The sequence below is a fragment of the Gavialis gangeticus genome, unplaced genomic scaffold (genome assembly GCF_001723915.1).
Source record: "Gavialis gangeticus isolate Ggan-Ray unplaced genomic scaffold, GavGan_comp1, whole genome shotgun sequence".
NCBI classification, from domain to species: domain Eukaryota; kingdom Metazoa; phylum Chordata; order Crocodylia; family Gavialidae; genus Gavialis; species Gavialis gangeticus.
The window spans coordinates 5546695-5559458 of record NW_017729011.1 but is presented as its reverse complement, the minus strand read 5'-3'; the positions used below and the strand labels follow the sequence as shown (position 1 = coordinate 5559458).

The 12764-nt window shown below is 48.0% G+C and overlaps 2 protein-coding genes across 5 annotated transcripts in view; one reads left to right on the top strand and one right to left on the bottom strand.

The window, feature by feature from the left end:
• Positions 1 to 12483, top strand: part of FBXW5 (F-box and WD repeat domain containing 5) — a 33598-nt gene extending 21115 nt beyond the window's left edge. For both annotated transcript variants that reach the window (XM_019510433.1, XM_019510434.1), the window contains exon 10: positions 12470 to 12483. The gene's annotated coding sequence lies outside the window, so the exon portion shown is untranslated. The remainder of the gene's footprint in view (positions 1 to 12469) is intronic.
• The window catches only part of TRAF2 (TNF receptor associated factor 2), a 43082-nt gene continuing 33692 nt past the window's right edge, over positions 3375 to 12764 (bottom strand). For all 3 annotated transcript variants that reach the window (XM_019510435.1, XM_019510437.1, XM_019510436.1), the window contains 4 exons: positions 10702 to 11061; positions 8775 to 8952; positions 5583 to 5731; positions 3375 to 4844 (listed from right to left, as the gene is read on the bottom strand). In XM_019510435.1, the coding sequence (XP_019365980.1) occupies positions 4626 to 4844; positions 5583 to 5731; positions 8775 to 8952; positions 10702 to 11061 (906 nt within the window). In that variant the 3' untranslated portion in view covers positions 3375 to 4625. The remainder of the gene's footprint in view (positions 4845 to 5582; positions 5732 to 8774; positions 8953 to 10701; positions 11062 to 12764) is intronic.

Below are 12764 nucleotides of genomic sequence, written 5' to 3'. Positions count from 1 at the left end.
CCCCCCCCCCCACAAGCTGGGCAAGCAGCAGCATAGCATAGCCCCTGCTCCGAGTGGCCCGCACCCCCTGCCCTGACTGGGCAGCTTGTCCCAGCCCCAATCCCTCTTTCCCCCTCCCCTAACCCTAACAGATTTACCAGATGTGTCAGCTGCCTGTTTAGTTTATGGCCAAATCTCCAAAGCAGCAAAATCTATTTCCGAATCAATTTGGATGCTTCAAATCAATTTGGAGCTTTTAATTGGTCTCCTGATTTGATTTGGAGATTTGCTCCCCGGATCAAGCTGAATCTCCTCTGAATCGAATTGGCTACCAAAGCTTTGCACAGCCCTACTAACCACCAGTGCACATTTTTTAAAAATTTTTTTTGCCAAAATTAAGAGCTCTGCTACAGCTGACACTGGTCAGAGGAAGTGACCAGAAGCTGCTTTCCCTCCCAGGCCTGGTGTTCCCAGCTAGACCAGGGCCTTCCTCTGCTGTGTAAGTGCTCCTTGGGTGCCTGGCTGTAAGCAAGTACTGCTGCCAGCAGCCAGGCTGCTTTAAAGGCAAGCAGTGAAAATGCAGCTACACTATATGCATCCTGTTGCAGTCTGAACTTCAAAGCAGAAGTAGGAAAGAAGCCTATCCACACACTACCTGTGCTTGGGAAGCCCTAAGTTGCTCTCCAGTGCCCACCTTTTCACAAAGTAGGTGCTGTGGAGCAAAGGGGACTTAGCAGCAGTGAGCTCTGTGTTCACCACATGTACCATGACTACCGGCAGGAGGCAGCCAATCCTCCAGACACCTAGAGAAAAAGGCTTTGAACATGAAGACCACACCAAATAGCAGAAGCTATTTAACTCCCATCCAGTCAGTTGTGCAGACAGAAGCCCTTTCTCTGTTACATATACTAGGTGGAAGTTTTATCTGGTGCATGGGGGACCTAACTCTCACTTCAACACACTTATAACAGCAGTATTTTATCCCAGCAGTCACAACATTTAAAACCAACCCATGCTCTCTAATGTGTGTGGGCCTCTATGACAACTGTTACAGCATGGGGACGGCAGATAGGAAGCTGAAGGGTGCAGCCTTTGTCCTGCTGGTTTCTGGGCCCTGGGTAAGCTGTATGATATAAAGCCTCCCCATAGGAAATAAATCAGACCTGCTTGTGAGGACAACAGGAACTGTCTGGGGTGAAATCTTGGCTCAAAACTCATCCCAGCACCTCTCCACAGGGAGGGAGAGTGAGCCAGCTCCAGTGCAGAGCCTTGGTCACTCCTGAGAGAAGCTGTAGGTAGAAACTATTTTAGGTTCTCAGGAGACAGCTCTTGGCCTGGAGAAATGGCTCCTAAAGAGTTCATCTCCATTCAGACACAAGAGCTAGATACACACCAGTTCCTTCAGCCACAGCACTACGCATCAATGCTTCTGGGGGAAGGGACAGCAGTGCTAAGGAGAGCAAATGAACATAGGGACAAGTAGCATGAGGTAGTATATGGCTGAGGGATGACAGAACCTGGCAATCCTTTTGACTAGTACTTCTGAGCCTGTCCCATTCCCCCTTCTCTACATGTCAATCTTCAGACAGGCTGCATTAACAGAAGGGCAAATGGGCCCCTCTTCAGATGCAAAGCTGATTCTTTCCTAACCAGCTTCCAGAGAACCAGCTGCTGATCTCAGAGGGCAGCACAGACAATGGCTTGGGCATTTACAACTTCCAGGCAGAAAGCAGTAGTAGTAGAAACACCTACAGGCTTGCTTTCCTTTGCAAGTGATCCAGGGGGTCTCCCTCTCCCCCCAGCTTTTATTCTTGTGGTCTCCAGTACCTACAACCAGTCAGAATCATCTCCACTGATGGACTTCTGACCCCAGCTGGGTGGCAGGAGGGATTGGAAGTCTAATGGTCTGGAGCAGGCCACTGCCTGCACACACTAGCCCAGAGATAGCAGGGATGCTGCATGCATGAGGTAAGACTAGCAGAGACAAAGCAGGTTGGTGGGTTCTGCATACACCCAGGTATAGGCTGTAGGTAAGTACAGCTGGATGGGACCATCTGAAGAGATCATTTAGTCCATCCATTGATCAAACCTGTAACCTTGGTGTTATTAGCACCAGACTAACAAACAGCAACATCTGGGGCCTGTGGGGAAAATGCCACAAGGGGGCACTGGGCCTTCCTTCACGGAGAGTGCCACAGTTTCACAATGTTGGAGTCCATTGTTTGCCAATTGGCGATGTCCCGCTGCCCACCCCAGAGAGAATGCACTCTCCCCATCCATGGGCAGTGGGTCACTAATGCTACTCAATTGCTCTTCCAGTGGGCTTCAGCCAACTGTGGGGATCTCCTATTGCACTGACAGTTCTCACGGCCTCTTGCCTGTCCTCCAGGCTAGAGGAGCAGTGGAGGAGCTGGCTTGGGGTGGGGCATCTTTTCAGTACTGACTACAACCGAAGACTGAGATCAGCAGCCAGCACCTGGGCACTCCACCAAAGAGAATATTATGGGACTGTGTTGGATGTTTGTATTGATGTGGAGAGAGACAAAAACCCTGAGGAGTAAGGGTCTGAAGTGGCTAATGGTCACTCTAGAGTTACAAGTGACCACCACAGAGTGACTCTAAAAGAGCCTGTTAGCTACCACAGGGAGATGTTACAGCAAACTTGACACTAAACAGAGCTGGTTTCAGTTGAAGCTATAGGACAAGCTGAGAGAATGAGATAAGTAGCCCAGAGAGAGGAAGGGGGACAAATAACTTGTACAGGATGTCCACCTTATAGAGCATCTGCCCCAAATAACACAGGCTAACAGGCAGCTGCCTCTTGTGTGGGCAGATCTGCACCTACCCCAGGGTTTTTGCTAGCAGAGCTGTGTTGGCAGGAGATGTGATCTTTCCCACCACTCCAGCTAACAGAAATGTGCTGGCAAAGCTTTGTAGGGCTGACCAAGCTTCAGTCGGGGACTTTCCCAGCCCTCCACTGTTTCTAACTAAACAGCTGCAGGCTTGCTACAGGGTGACCAGATAAATGTGGGGGAAATGTTCAGCTGGACACATGGTCCTGGTGTTACTGAGGAGGAAGTCTACGCTATTCACAGCAGTCGGGTCACAGTACAAGTAAGGCCAGGGGACCTTGAGCCTTGCAGGCAATCAGTTCACCTTCTAACAAACTGGAGAACCCAAGGTTTCATATTCAAGACTAAATGTAGTCAGGGAAGGGCAGAGCCAACAGTTTTCACCTGGGGGAAGCCAGGAGGGGCCTTGGCAGGGGAGTGGGGTGGGATGCACTCAGGCTATGTCTATTCTGCCAACAGACAGGCCATGGCCATAAGTGAATATGTATCCACGCTGGCTTTGACTGCTTGTGTAGTTAGTAAATCTCTGCATCACTAGTTCTAGGTGGCTGGGAAATACCCAGGATTCTGGGCAGGCTTGTCCAGCCCATGCTGAAGGCTGTAGTGCTCCAACTACACCACTAGGAAACCTAGAAGCTGGATGTACCCAGTTACATGTACTGAAACCACACCTTCCAACTACCACGCAGGCTAAGACCGAGTATGAGATCAGTAAGGACTGGCTAACAAGCCCACACTGATCCTTACTTCCAACCAATCCCAGAGGCCCTGACACCACTTCGCTGGTGACTCAGTAAACCCAGCTCTTTCACAATGAACAATTACCCCTCATTATAGAGCAGCACCCTGGATACCCAGAGCACCTGCTGGGCTAATCCAGGATCTACAGGAAGTCAGGAAAAATAAAACATCAAGGGCCTCCAGAGCCCAAACTGGGCAGGTTCTCTAGAGCTCCTGAGAAAGACTTCCTGAGGAAGTTTGTCACATGCTGATGCTTCCCCTGTGCTCTGCACAAGGTGGGCAGCAGCTGGCACTGCTTTCCTCTCTCAAATCAATACTGATCAAGTCCAGGCTGGGTTCTTCTGTGAAACAGAAGTGGAGGCCAGCTTCTTCTCCCTTCTACCCCAAAATAAAACTATTCAGTGAGTCTCTGCAGCAACACATGGCACAAGGACCCAGGGAGACTAGGTTACACTGGTTAGCAAGTCCCTTCCATCAGCCAGAACCCACCTGTCACTGGGCGCTCACATGCCCACACCTCCACCTGCTGCAGATGTCATCAGTCTTCCCTCAGCACCTTCATGTGGATGAGCAAATCAGCCAGCAGCACAGAACTATACAACCCTTTAAGCAAAACACCAGAGCGAAACCAACTTCTTTGGATGTGGAGATCTCCTACAACACTTGAAGGAAGATCTTGCTGAACAGCCACGCAAGGTGGTGGCCCTGGGTGGGCTGAAGACCACAGGATACCAAAGTTGTGTATCAACTGAGTACAGATAGAGCTGAAGAGTTGAGTCCTGCAAGGGAATCTTCCAGTTCCCCGGAGATAACAGATGCCAACCTGAACCTCTTCTCAGGAAAGATCTGCACTACAGCAGCTGGCTTTCTGACACCAAGGAAGGGTTCGCATCACACACCTTGTTTCCACTCAGTGGAGCAGGTCCTCTGGGGGATGAGGCTTTTCCTCTTGTATCCCTTGCCCCCTGCCCTAAGGCTGGAAGTATAGAACAGGGAGGCTGAGCCCCAGTTGGGGCCAGCTCTGCATTCACTGCTCCTGGAGGGAAGGAGGTTTCAGAGGCCTGTGAGATCTACAATGGCTTTAATAAAGATGGCGTCGTCACGTACGTAGGAATTCTTGGCTTCCATCTTGGAGACAGGACAGAATAGCGGGCAGCCGCTGGCAATGTTCATTTCGCTGACAGGTCGCTGAAAGGATGAGGATGTAACATCAGGTCGGAAAGCATCGATAATGTGCTCCCTGTTGTTCTGATCCAACAGCATTAGAGTCACCTAAGGAGGCAAAGAGAACATATAAGGGCAGCTGATAGCGCACAGTAGATGACCTCCTCTCCCTATTCTATTTAATTCTGTGAAAGCTGCAGGGGCAGGTATATTCCAAAGCCTGCAAGCTGCTGCAAGCCTGGAGCATGGGTTATAACCAGGCTCCCTCCAGAGCTACAGCAAAGCCTCGAGATTTTGCTACTCTATGCCCCAGCCTCAGGTCAACTGGAAAATAGGCTCTGTTAAATGGCATGTGAAAACAAACATAAATCACTAACTGGCACTAATACTCGTTTCAATCCATTTAACTTGCCCCTGTAGCACTAACATCCTACTGACACACACAGGGCATTCTGCACCTTCCAGCCTGGTTGTTTCATCTCACTGGACAGCTGTCACTGCGTTAGTTCGCAGTTTATTGTATTTTACACAGTAAATGAAAAGCCATGAATCTCCAATCCTGAAGCACTGTTCTAAGGCATATTCACATTAGGCACTTTCCAAATACATCGCCATTCTACTTCTGCCTCCCTCTCTGTTCTTGCCTCCCCTCTCCTTCCTTGTGTACAACAGATTGTTCTTTCGCTATAAAAGCCATCTGCCAAACAGGTATCATACTGCTTTATCTCCCTGTTTCCAGGACATGTCAGTTTTCTGGTGCCTGGAAGAGTAGGTCTCTGAGGCCCAAATAACCAAATCCCTAGACCATGAAGCCTGTAGGGCTCTGGCTTGCATTCCTACACCTACCTTCTGGTTGAAGGGCCACCGTAGGAGTGCGTCATTGGGTCCTTTCATCACCACAAAGAACAGAGACAGGTGAGTCCCACGGCCAGTGCCATCGCCATTAAGGTAAACACGCAAACACATCTTATAGCCATACTTGCTTGTGTAGAAAGCTACCAAAGCAATGTAAAACAGAGAGTAAATACCTGGTCAGAATGAAGGCAGGGGTGGGGGGCAGCAGAGAAGCTCAGAGTAGTTCCCAGATTCCTTTTTAGCTTCTGGAGATTCTGCGGAGTCAGCTGGCTTCAATTTTTACAATATAAGCAGAGAGCAGCTCACTAAGCTGCCATCAAAGCAAAGCTCAGTCCTAGACAGGCTGAGCTGTATAACCAAAAACTCTAAGCTTTTGTGGCTACAGTTGCTTTATATACTCTTGAAAATATACTGGGCACTTGGCGCAGTGTTACAGGACGGGAGCAGGGAGACTTTGTGGATTCTCTCAACCCACTCTTGGTTCCTGTTGGCCCTGAAGAAAAAATACAGCTCTGGGAGATGGAGACAGAGCCTACCTTTATTTGGGCACCAGTGGCATTCTTTACTAAGTACCTGTTACAGAGCTGACCCAGCCCACATACACAGTCCAATGGGAGGCAATGGGGTGGCAGAGGTGTCTCTGAGCTTAGTCTGTCTTTGTTTGCTAGCCAAGGGTATGAGCTGGAAAAACCTCAGATCCCAGGGCTGGCAGGCAAGACCCCTTCTCCCTCTCTCCCCACTTTAACTTGTATGCCTACTGTGTGGATCTGGAGTCAGAGACACAGTGACTAGGCCCCATGCTGCCCCAAGCTATTTTTGAGTGGTGCAGGGAGGGGGAGAGGGCAGCATTACACTCAGCTCCAGCATTCCTGTCTTATTTTTAAAGCAATGCATCCTGTGTCTGTTTGGTGCATGTATGTGGGGCTGTGCTGCTGGTTCACAGCCATACAAGCATGCAGGGAAAGACTGATGTTCTGTGGGTACACAGAAGGTGCTAACATGAGGACTGGTGGGACTCAGTAGTTTGGGTAGCACACAGAAGATGGATGCTGTTTTATAAATGGGCAGCTGAGGGGAGCAGAGACAGACAGGCAGCATGGTTCCATGGATCCAGCACTGAGCTGGGCTCCAGGAGATCTGGGCTCTGTCCTCAGCTCTGCCACTGACCCTGCATGAGTCACTTCACCTGTTTCCCTTCCCAGCCTATCTAGTGAGACTGAAAGCTCTTCTGAGGATTCCTGTTTCCTATGAAGATTTGTACACAGCACTCTGCACACTCAGCTGGGGTTTCTACACGTTACTGTAAGATTAATAATTCAAAAACAATCCCTGGCAGAAGGTGGCGACCAAGTAACCAAAGAGCAAGGTTTTAGGTGAGAGCAAACCAGTCAGACAAAGCAACAGAGAGAGTGTTCTGAAAGTCTGGATTCACTGCCCACTTAATTAAATGGGTAAAAACCCAGCAGCCTTCAGATTACTTTTAAGCAACACTAATCTGTTTTGCAGTCTCGTTTCTGCCTGGCAGCTCCCAGCGCTGCATTAAGTTCAAGCGACATCAAGTAGTACAGGAAAAAACACAACCTTGAATGCAGAATGCCTGGCAGATAAGAATCCTTTTTTCCCCATAAACACCCTCTTCTCAAGCATGTTCCAGTGAAAAGACCTTTGGCTCCTTCATTATCGTGTAAACCAAGTGCAAAATATGTCATGTTAAGAGGGCCTTGGGAGTTGAACATGAAAAGCCACTCCCAGTAACGATCCCATAAGGTTTAAACAAAACACTCTTACCCCACAGCTATGGAGACTACCACTGATCCCAGCTCATTGACAAAGAAAAGGACTTAATATTTTGTGCAGTATTTTAGCCCGAAGTGATACACTACCAAAATGCAGCCATCTCTGGGGTGGAGAGAGGTAGTCAGCCAGCATACAGTATATTACAGAAAAGGGGAAAGGTGAAGCTATTCAGGTTCAGGGGACTGAACCAAAGCCCTAGAGTGCTGTATAAGTTAAACATGCAGAAAACACAGGAGGAACTGTATTAATGTCTCATCTCAGAGAAACAAATAATGACAATGTATGGGCTTCAGCAAGAGGAAAAGCTGAGCTGATCCTACTAGGTGAAACTGTGCTCCTGGGGAAGCTGAGAGATTAAAAGCTGGTCATTAAATTAGAATGGGAAACATTAGTTGGGCACAGATGGTTACACGAATATTTTAGTTCTTTGGGAAAAAACATTTTCCTTTCCAATTTTTCCAAGGAAGAAAAGGTTTGGAAAAAAACCCCAAACCAATAAAACCCAAACTGGAAAAAACCCACCTGCACCATCCGTAAATGCACGTGAAAGTAACTGTGAACACAGTTGTGAAGACTGTTAGCTGCTCATTAAACTACTTAGTCTAACTCATGTGCAGGCCCAAGAACTGGATGTTTTACAGAGGGAGTGGTCTATTGGTTTAAAGCTAACACCATTCCTGTTGGGCCAGACACTGATTTCAGCAATGTAAACTTAGTCTAGCACACAGCAGTGACATCCTGCTGAGAGAGAGCAGGCGTCTGGGGTGCTTGAATGCTGCTGCCTTCACAGGCTGACACATAAGATAAGGACACTCTGAGCAATGACCTAGAGATCCATCTTAGAACACATGGAGTGACCCTTGGCTGGGGTGAGTGCTCCGAGCTGATCTGAAGAGCACAGCTTCTCTCACCACTGAGCTTGCTGGAGATACCAGAGGGCTTGAGTAGCACAGTTCCCTTATTTGGATGTACTGCATATTGCCATATATATCAGGACAGGATGAATATCTGATATATTCTTTGATTTATCATTTGCTACAGGTCCTAATTTGGATTATACTGTGTGCATGTATTTTAACCACAAATAAGGGATTATTCTGAGTGATTTTTGGGGCTGGGAGGGACCTTCCATTTCTCATTAAGAGAGTCATATGTGTAGGAAAAAAAAAAAACACATCTTTAAGCAAGGCAGTTTCAGTTAGCCTACTGGAAAAAAGAAATCAAATCAGTCTCCACCGCATTTGTGGGAAGAAGGGGAAAAAACCAAGAGAAACCGCTGTCTGAAGAATTACAGTGCGTGTCATGTGCCATTTCCAGTGCAAGCATGATGGGGCACAGCTGGGGCATGGAAGCCTCCCATTCTTTTTCTAATTTCTAGGTAACCACCTGGGGAGAAGATGGCAGGCACGCGGCCTGTTATTGCTTCCTGACGCTTCCTGGCAAAGTCCGTAATCTTCCAGATGAAAACACCATCATAAGTTGACGCTTCCATGTCACGAATCTTCTGCTCCATATCAGCCAAGGCCAGATCCTTCAGTCCAATGCTCCTTTCCAGTTGCCGGACCTGGCCAGTGGAATACACAATAGAGCACGATTAGACTTATGTTGCTAAGGAGAACCAAAAGAAACTGGGAACTTCATTCTGCCATGATCTCCAAATAGGATAGAGATCAGAAGGGGCAGAATGTTAACACCATAAGGCAACTCGCAAACAATCTGAGCTCTTCACGCAGCTCTAGAGGAACAATGTCACGTGTCACTGACACAGGAGTTCACGCTCCTGCTGTGGATGGCAGACATCAGCTAATGAATGGTTTCTGCCCCTTTAGAAACATACGAGAGATTGGAGGGGTAGGGAGGGGAAATCAATGTTTTTAGATAAAACTGAATTGAGACACAGAGAAGCTAGGAGAGCTGAGCAGAACTTGAAGCAGCACGTTGCTACAGTGAAGTACTATAAGATTTGCTTGGCAGATCACGTACTGGAGAACGCAAATGTGCTGCTCATGTTGGGAGTCCTCTACAGGTGCACCGATACACCAGTCCAATGTCAGATCAGCACCAATATAAAGAAAATTGATCATATCGGGAATTGGTCTGATGATGCCAATAATCTGGCTGATAAATGCCCATGCATGCGCGCAGCTTCAGCACAGCATGTAGGCAGTGAGGAGCACAGCCCGACAGCTTGGAGAGCCATGTGCAGCTGGTAAATCTGGTGTGGCGGAAGGGGAGGGGGGAGTGAAAGGGCATGAGGGGGTCAGATCAAGGTCCCCAGTGAGGAAGGAGTGGTTCCGGGGCAGGCACTGCCCAGCCATGGTGGGCGTGGGACCGAGCTGCGGCTCGTCCAGGGGGTCGTGTGGACAGGGGGAGCAGCTTCTGCCAATGCGCACTGCTTGTCCAGGAGCCACTGCTCCAGTGCTCGCCCGGAAGGGCACGGGGGGAGGCATTCCCCTGGATCTGCTCCAGGCAGAGCTGGCTGGGGCTGCGTGGGGCTCTTCCCAGCCTGCCCTGCGCAGATCTGGAGGCACACAGGGGGATAGACTAGATGACAAGTCTTCTCCCTCTCAAATTTCTGTAGGTCTTTATGAAGGCACCTGCACATTACAGCAACGGTGTCCAACAGCTACAGGCTAGTTTATACTAAAGAAGTGATAGCACTATAACTATATTCGTAAGGGCAGCAACAGTTTACCTGAACAAATGTAGAGCCAGTATAGAGCCCTGGTGTGGGCAGAGTTAATACTTGCATAAAGGCGTCTTGTAGCTTCCTTTACAAACTGGAATGAGGTACACCAGACTGACTGTGTCCACACTAGCGTGATGGGGGCTTTTCTAATTTAACTGTTGCAGTATATAAAGCACAAAATCTTTCTTAGTGTAGACACGCCCTTGGAGAACAAATGCACAACAGGAGAAACCCAAGTTCTCCTATTCTAAGGGTTGATGAGCAAACTAGGTTCAGGGAACAATACAAAAGCAAGTAGTGGCTTTTCAGTACTAAGCCTGTTAATATGCTGTTATTTCTGTACGTCTCAAAGAAGTCATGACCAGAGAGCTTTTCCTCAGTCCAGCTCAGACATGTCATAGCCTTGTTTACTAAACTCAGATCAGCTGCATGCAAACACACCTCTTAGCTAAAATCCCCAGCTCCCCAATTCTGTGCAGGCCAGGCAGGCTATTTTTAATTCCAAGTTTGGTCTCTCAGTGGCCGTGGCAACACTGAAAGCAAGCACTTCAATTAGTGATGAATGATTTGAAAAGGGGTCACAGAGAGTAAAGCACCAGCAGTGCAAAGTCTGAGGTTCCTGACCTTGTTACTGAGCGTTTCAATCTTCTCCTGGTCCAGCCGGTGCTGGCGACTGTAGGCTTCAGCCGTCAGAGAGACCCTCTCCACTTCCCGGTTCAGCACACACACAATGTTCTCAAAGGTCACTGTTTTCCTCTCAAGGGATTCACACCTTGCTAGCAATTCCAGGGATTTGGAGAGCTCTGACTCCGAGCACAGGGAGTTGCCTGTCAGTAGCATGGAGTTGCCCTGAGATGGCAAAAGGGCAGGAAGGTGCTTCAAGTCTGCAGAGCCAGCCTTGAGGCTGAGCACAAAACTCAGCAGCATGTATAGATGCTCTGCCAGACATTTGCCTTCATGATCCAGCAGCTTCTCATTTTCCACCTGCATGAAAAAGGGTACGTTCATTCATTCCCATTCATAATTTAGATCCCCACTATGGCATCATCATCCACAGGGCAAACTGGTCCTAAGGAGGCTACTACTTCAACTGATGTTAACAGAGGGCAAAAGTAAAAGCGCATAGTTACAAACATTCCAACAGCAGCAAGATACTTTAAGGGAAAACCATAATCACCTATACAGCAGCAAATGCTTAGCACTGGGGAATCGACTGTACATCCTGATGCAACACCTTCTTCTAGCCAAGCATTTCACAAACCCTATTAAATGAAAGGTTTCAACTCTGAGGAGGGCACCAGTTTCAGTTTCCCCATCTCTCAACGGGGACATTAAGTCATGTTGAGAAAGAAGAGATTTTACCAACTCAGTCACCAGAGGTACTGGGAAAATAATACACATCTTCTGAATCCTTATTTGCTTTAAGCATATACTCAGTCACCGAAAAAAGCCCTGATTGTTATTACAGAGGTCATTTCCAAATAAGTAGGTCATGCCTCCAACTACTCTGAAATGACAAGGAAGTCACTGACAGCTAACCTTCACCATGTTCTGAATAGATATTTATGACTCCTCTCCCAATTCTCAAGGGTTGAAGAGTTTATAGGATGGAAAACTGTTCCTGGCTTTCATTCATTACCAACCTCCTTTGGCATTTCCTTATAGCTGTTTGTGCTAGCTTGATACTACAAGCTGAATTCACCACTCAAATACATTTCTTTAAGCAGGTACTCAGCATTTCTTTGGGCCCTGGCTCTAACTCCAAAAGGATCTAATTAAATCAATCCTAGTCCTGGGATCTCAATTACTGCAAGGTGTTTGACACTTGCATCTTCATGAAAGCTGCTGAGCTGCCTGGTTCTGGATCTAGCAAATCCAGAAGCTGAATTACTTGATTTTTTTGTAAACAGACACCTCAGCCACATTCCTCTCTGCTAACTGGACTGGCAATAATTTGTGACTGACCCCTTCAGTGAGAAGGGCTTATCCTGCAAGCTCCACCACCAGAAGTCAAAACCACAGTCAAGCAGAAACTCCTAGCAAGAGAGCATCCACATGAACACTGGATTCCATTTCTAGGAGGGCACACAAAACCAGCTCTCCTCGATATCACTTTGCTCTCTTCAAGGTCTTTGCTCTCAGCACAGCATGCTGGACATTTTAATCCCATTATCATCAGGCCATTGTGGGGAATTTCCTGTTTACTTCCTCATAAATTTACCGAACCATTTCTCATCCTCATGAGTTCCTGATCTAACAGCAGGAACAACTCTTAGCTGGTAAACCTTGCGTAAGAAGCCTGGATGTCTTTCATTCCTCGGAGATCATCACTATTCCCAGTGGTGCCCGCTGACTATTCAGCTTTGTGCAAGGAGTCATTCATCAGATGGAGGGTTTTTTCTCCCCTGGTACAATTATGTCATAGTTTCATAGTTTCTAGGGTCGGAAGGGACCTGAGCAGATCATCTAGTCCGACCCCCTGCCACGGCAGGAAGAGCACTGGGGTCAAATGACCCCAGTAAGGTGGTCATCCAACCTCCTCTTAAAAACCCCCAGGGTGGGAGCCTGCACCACCTCACTTGGAAGCTGGTTCCAGACCCTAGCCGCCCTGACCGTGAAGTAGCGCCTCCTGATGTCCAACTTAAACCTTCCCTCCGCCAGCTTGTGACCATTGTTCCTGGTCACTC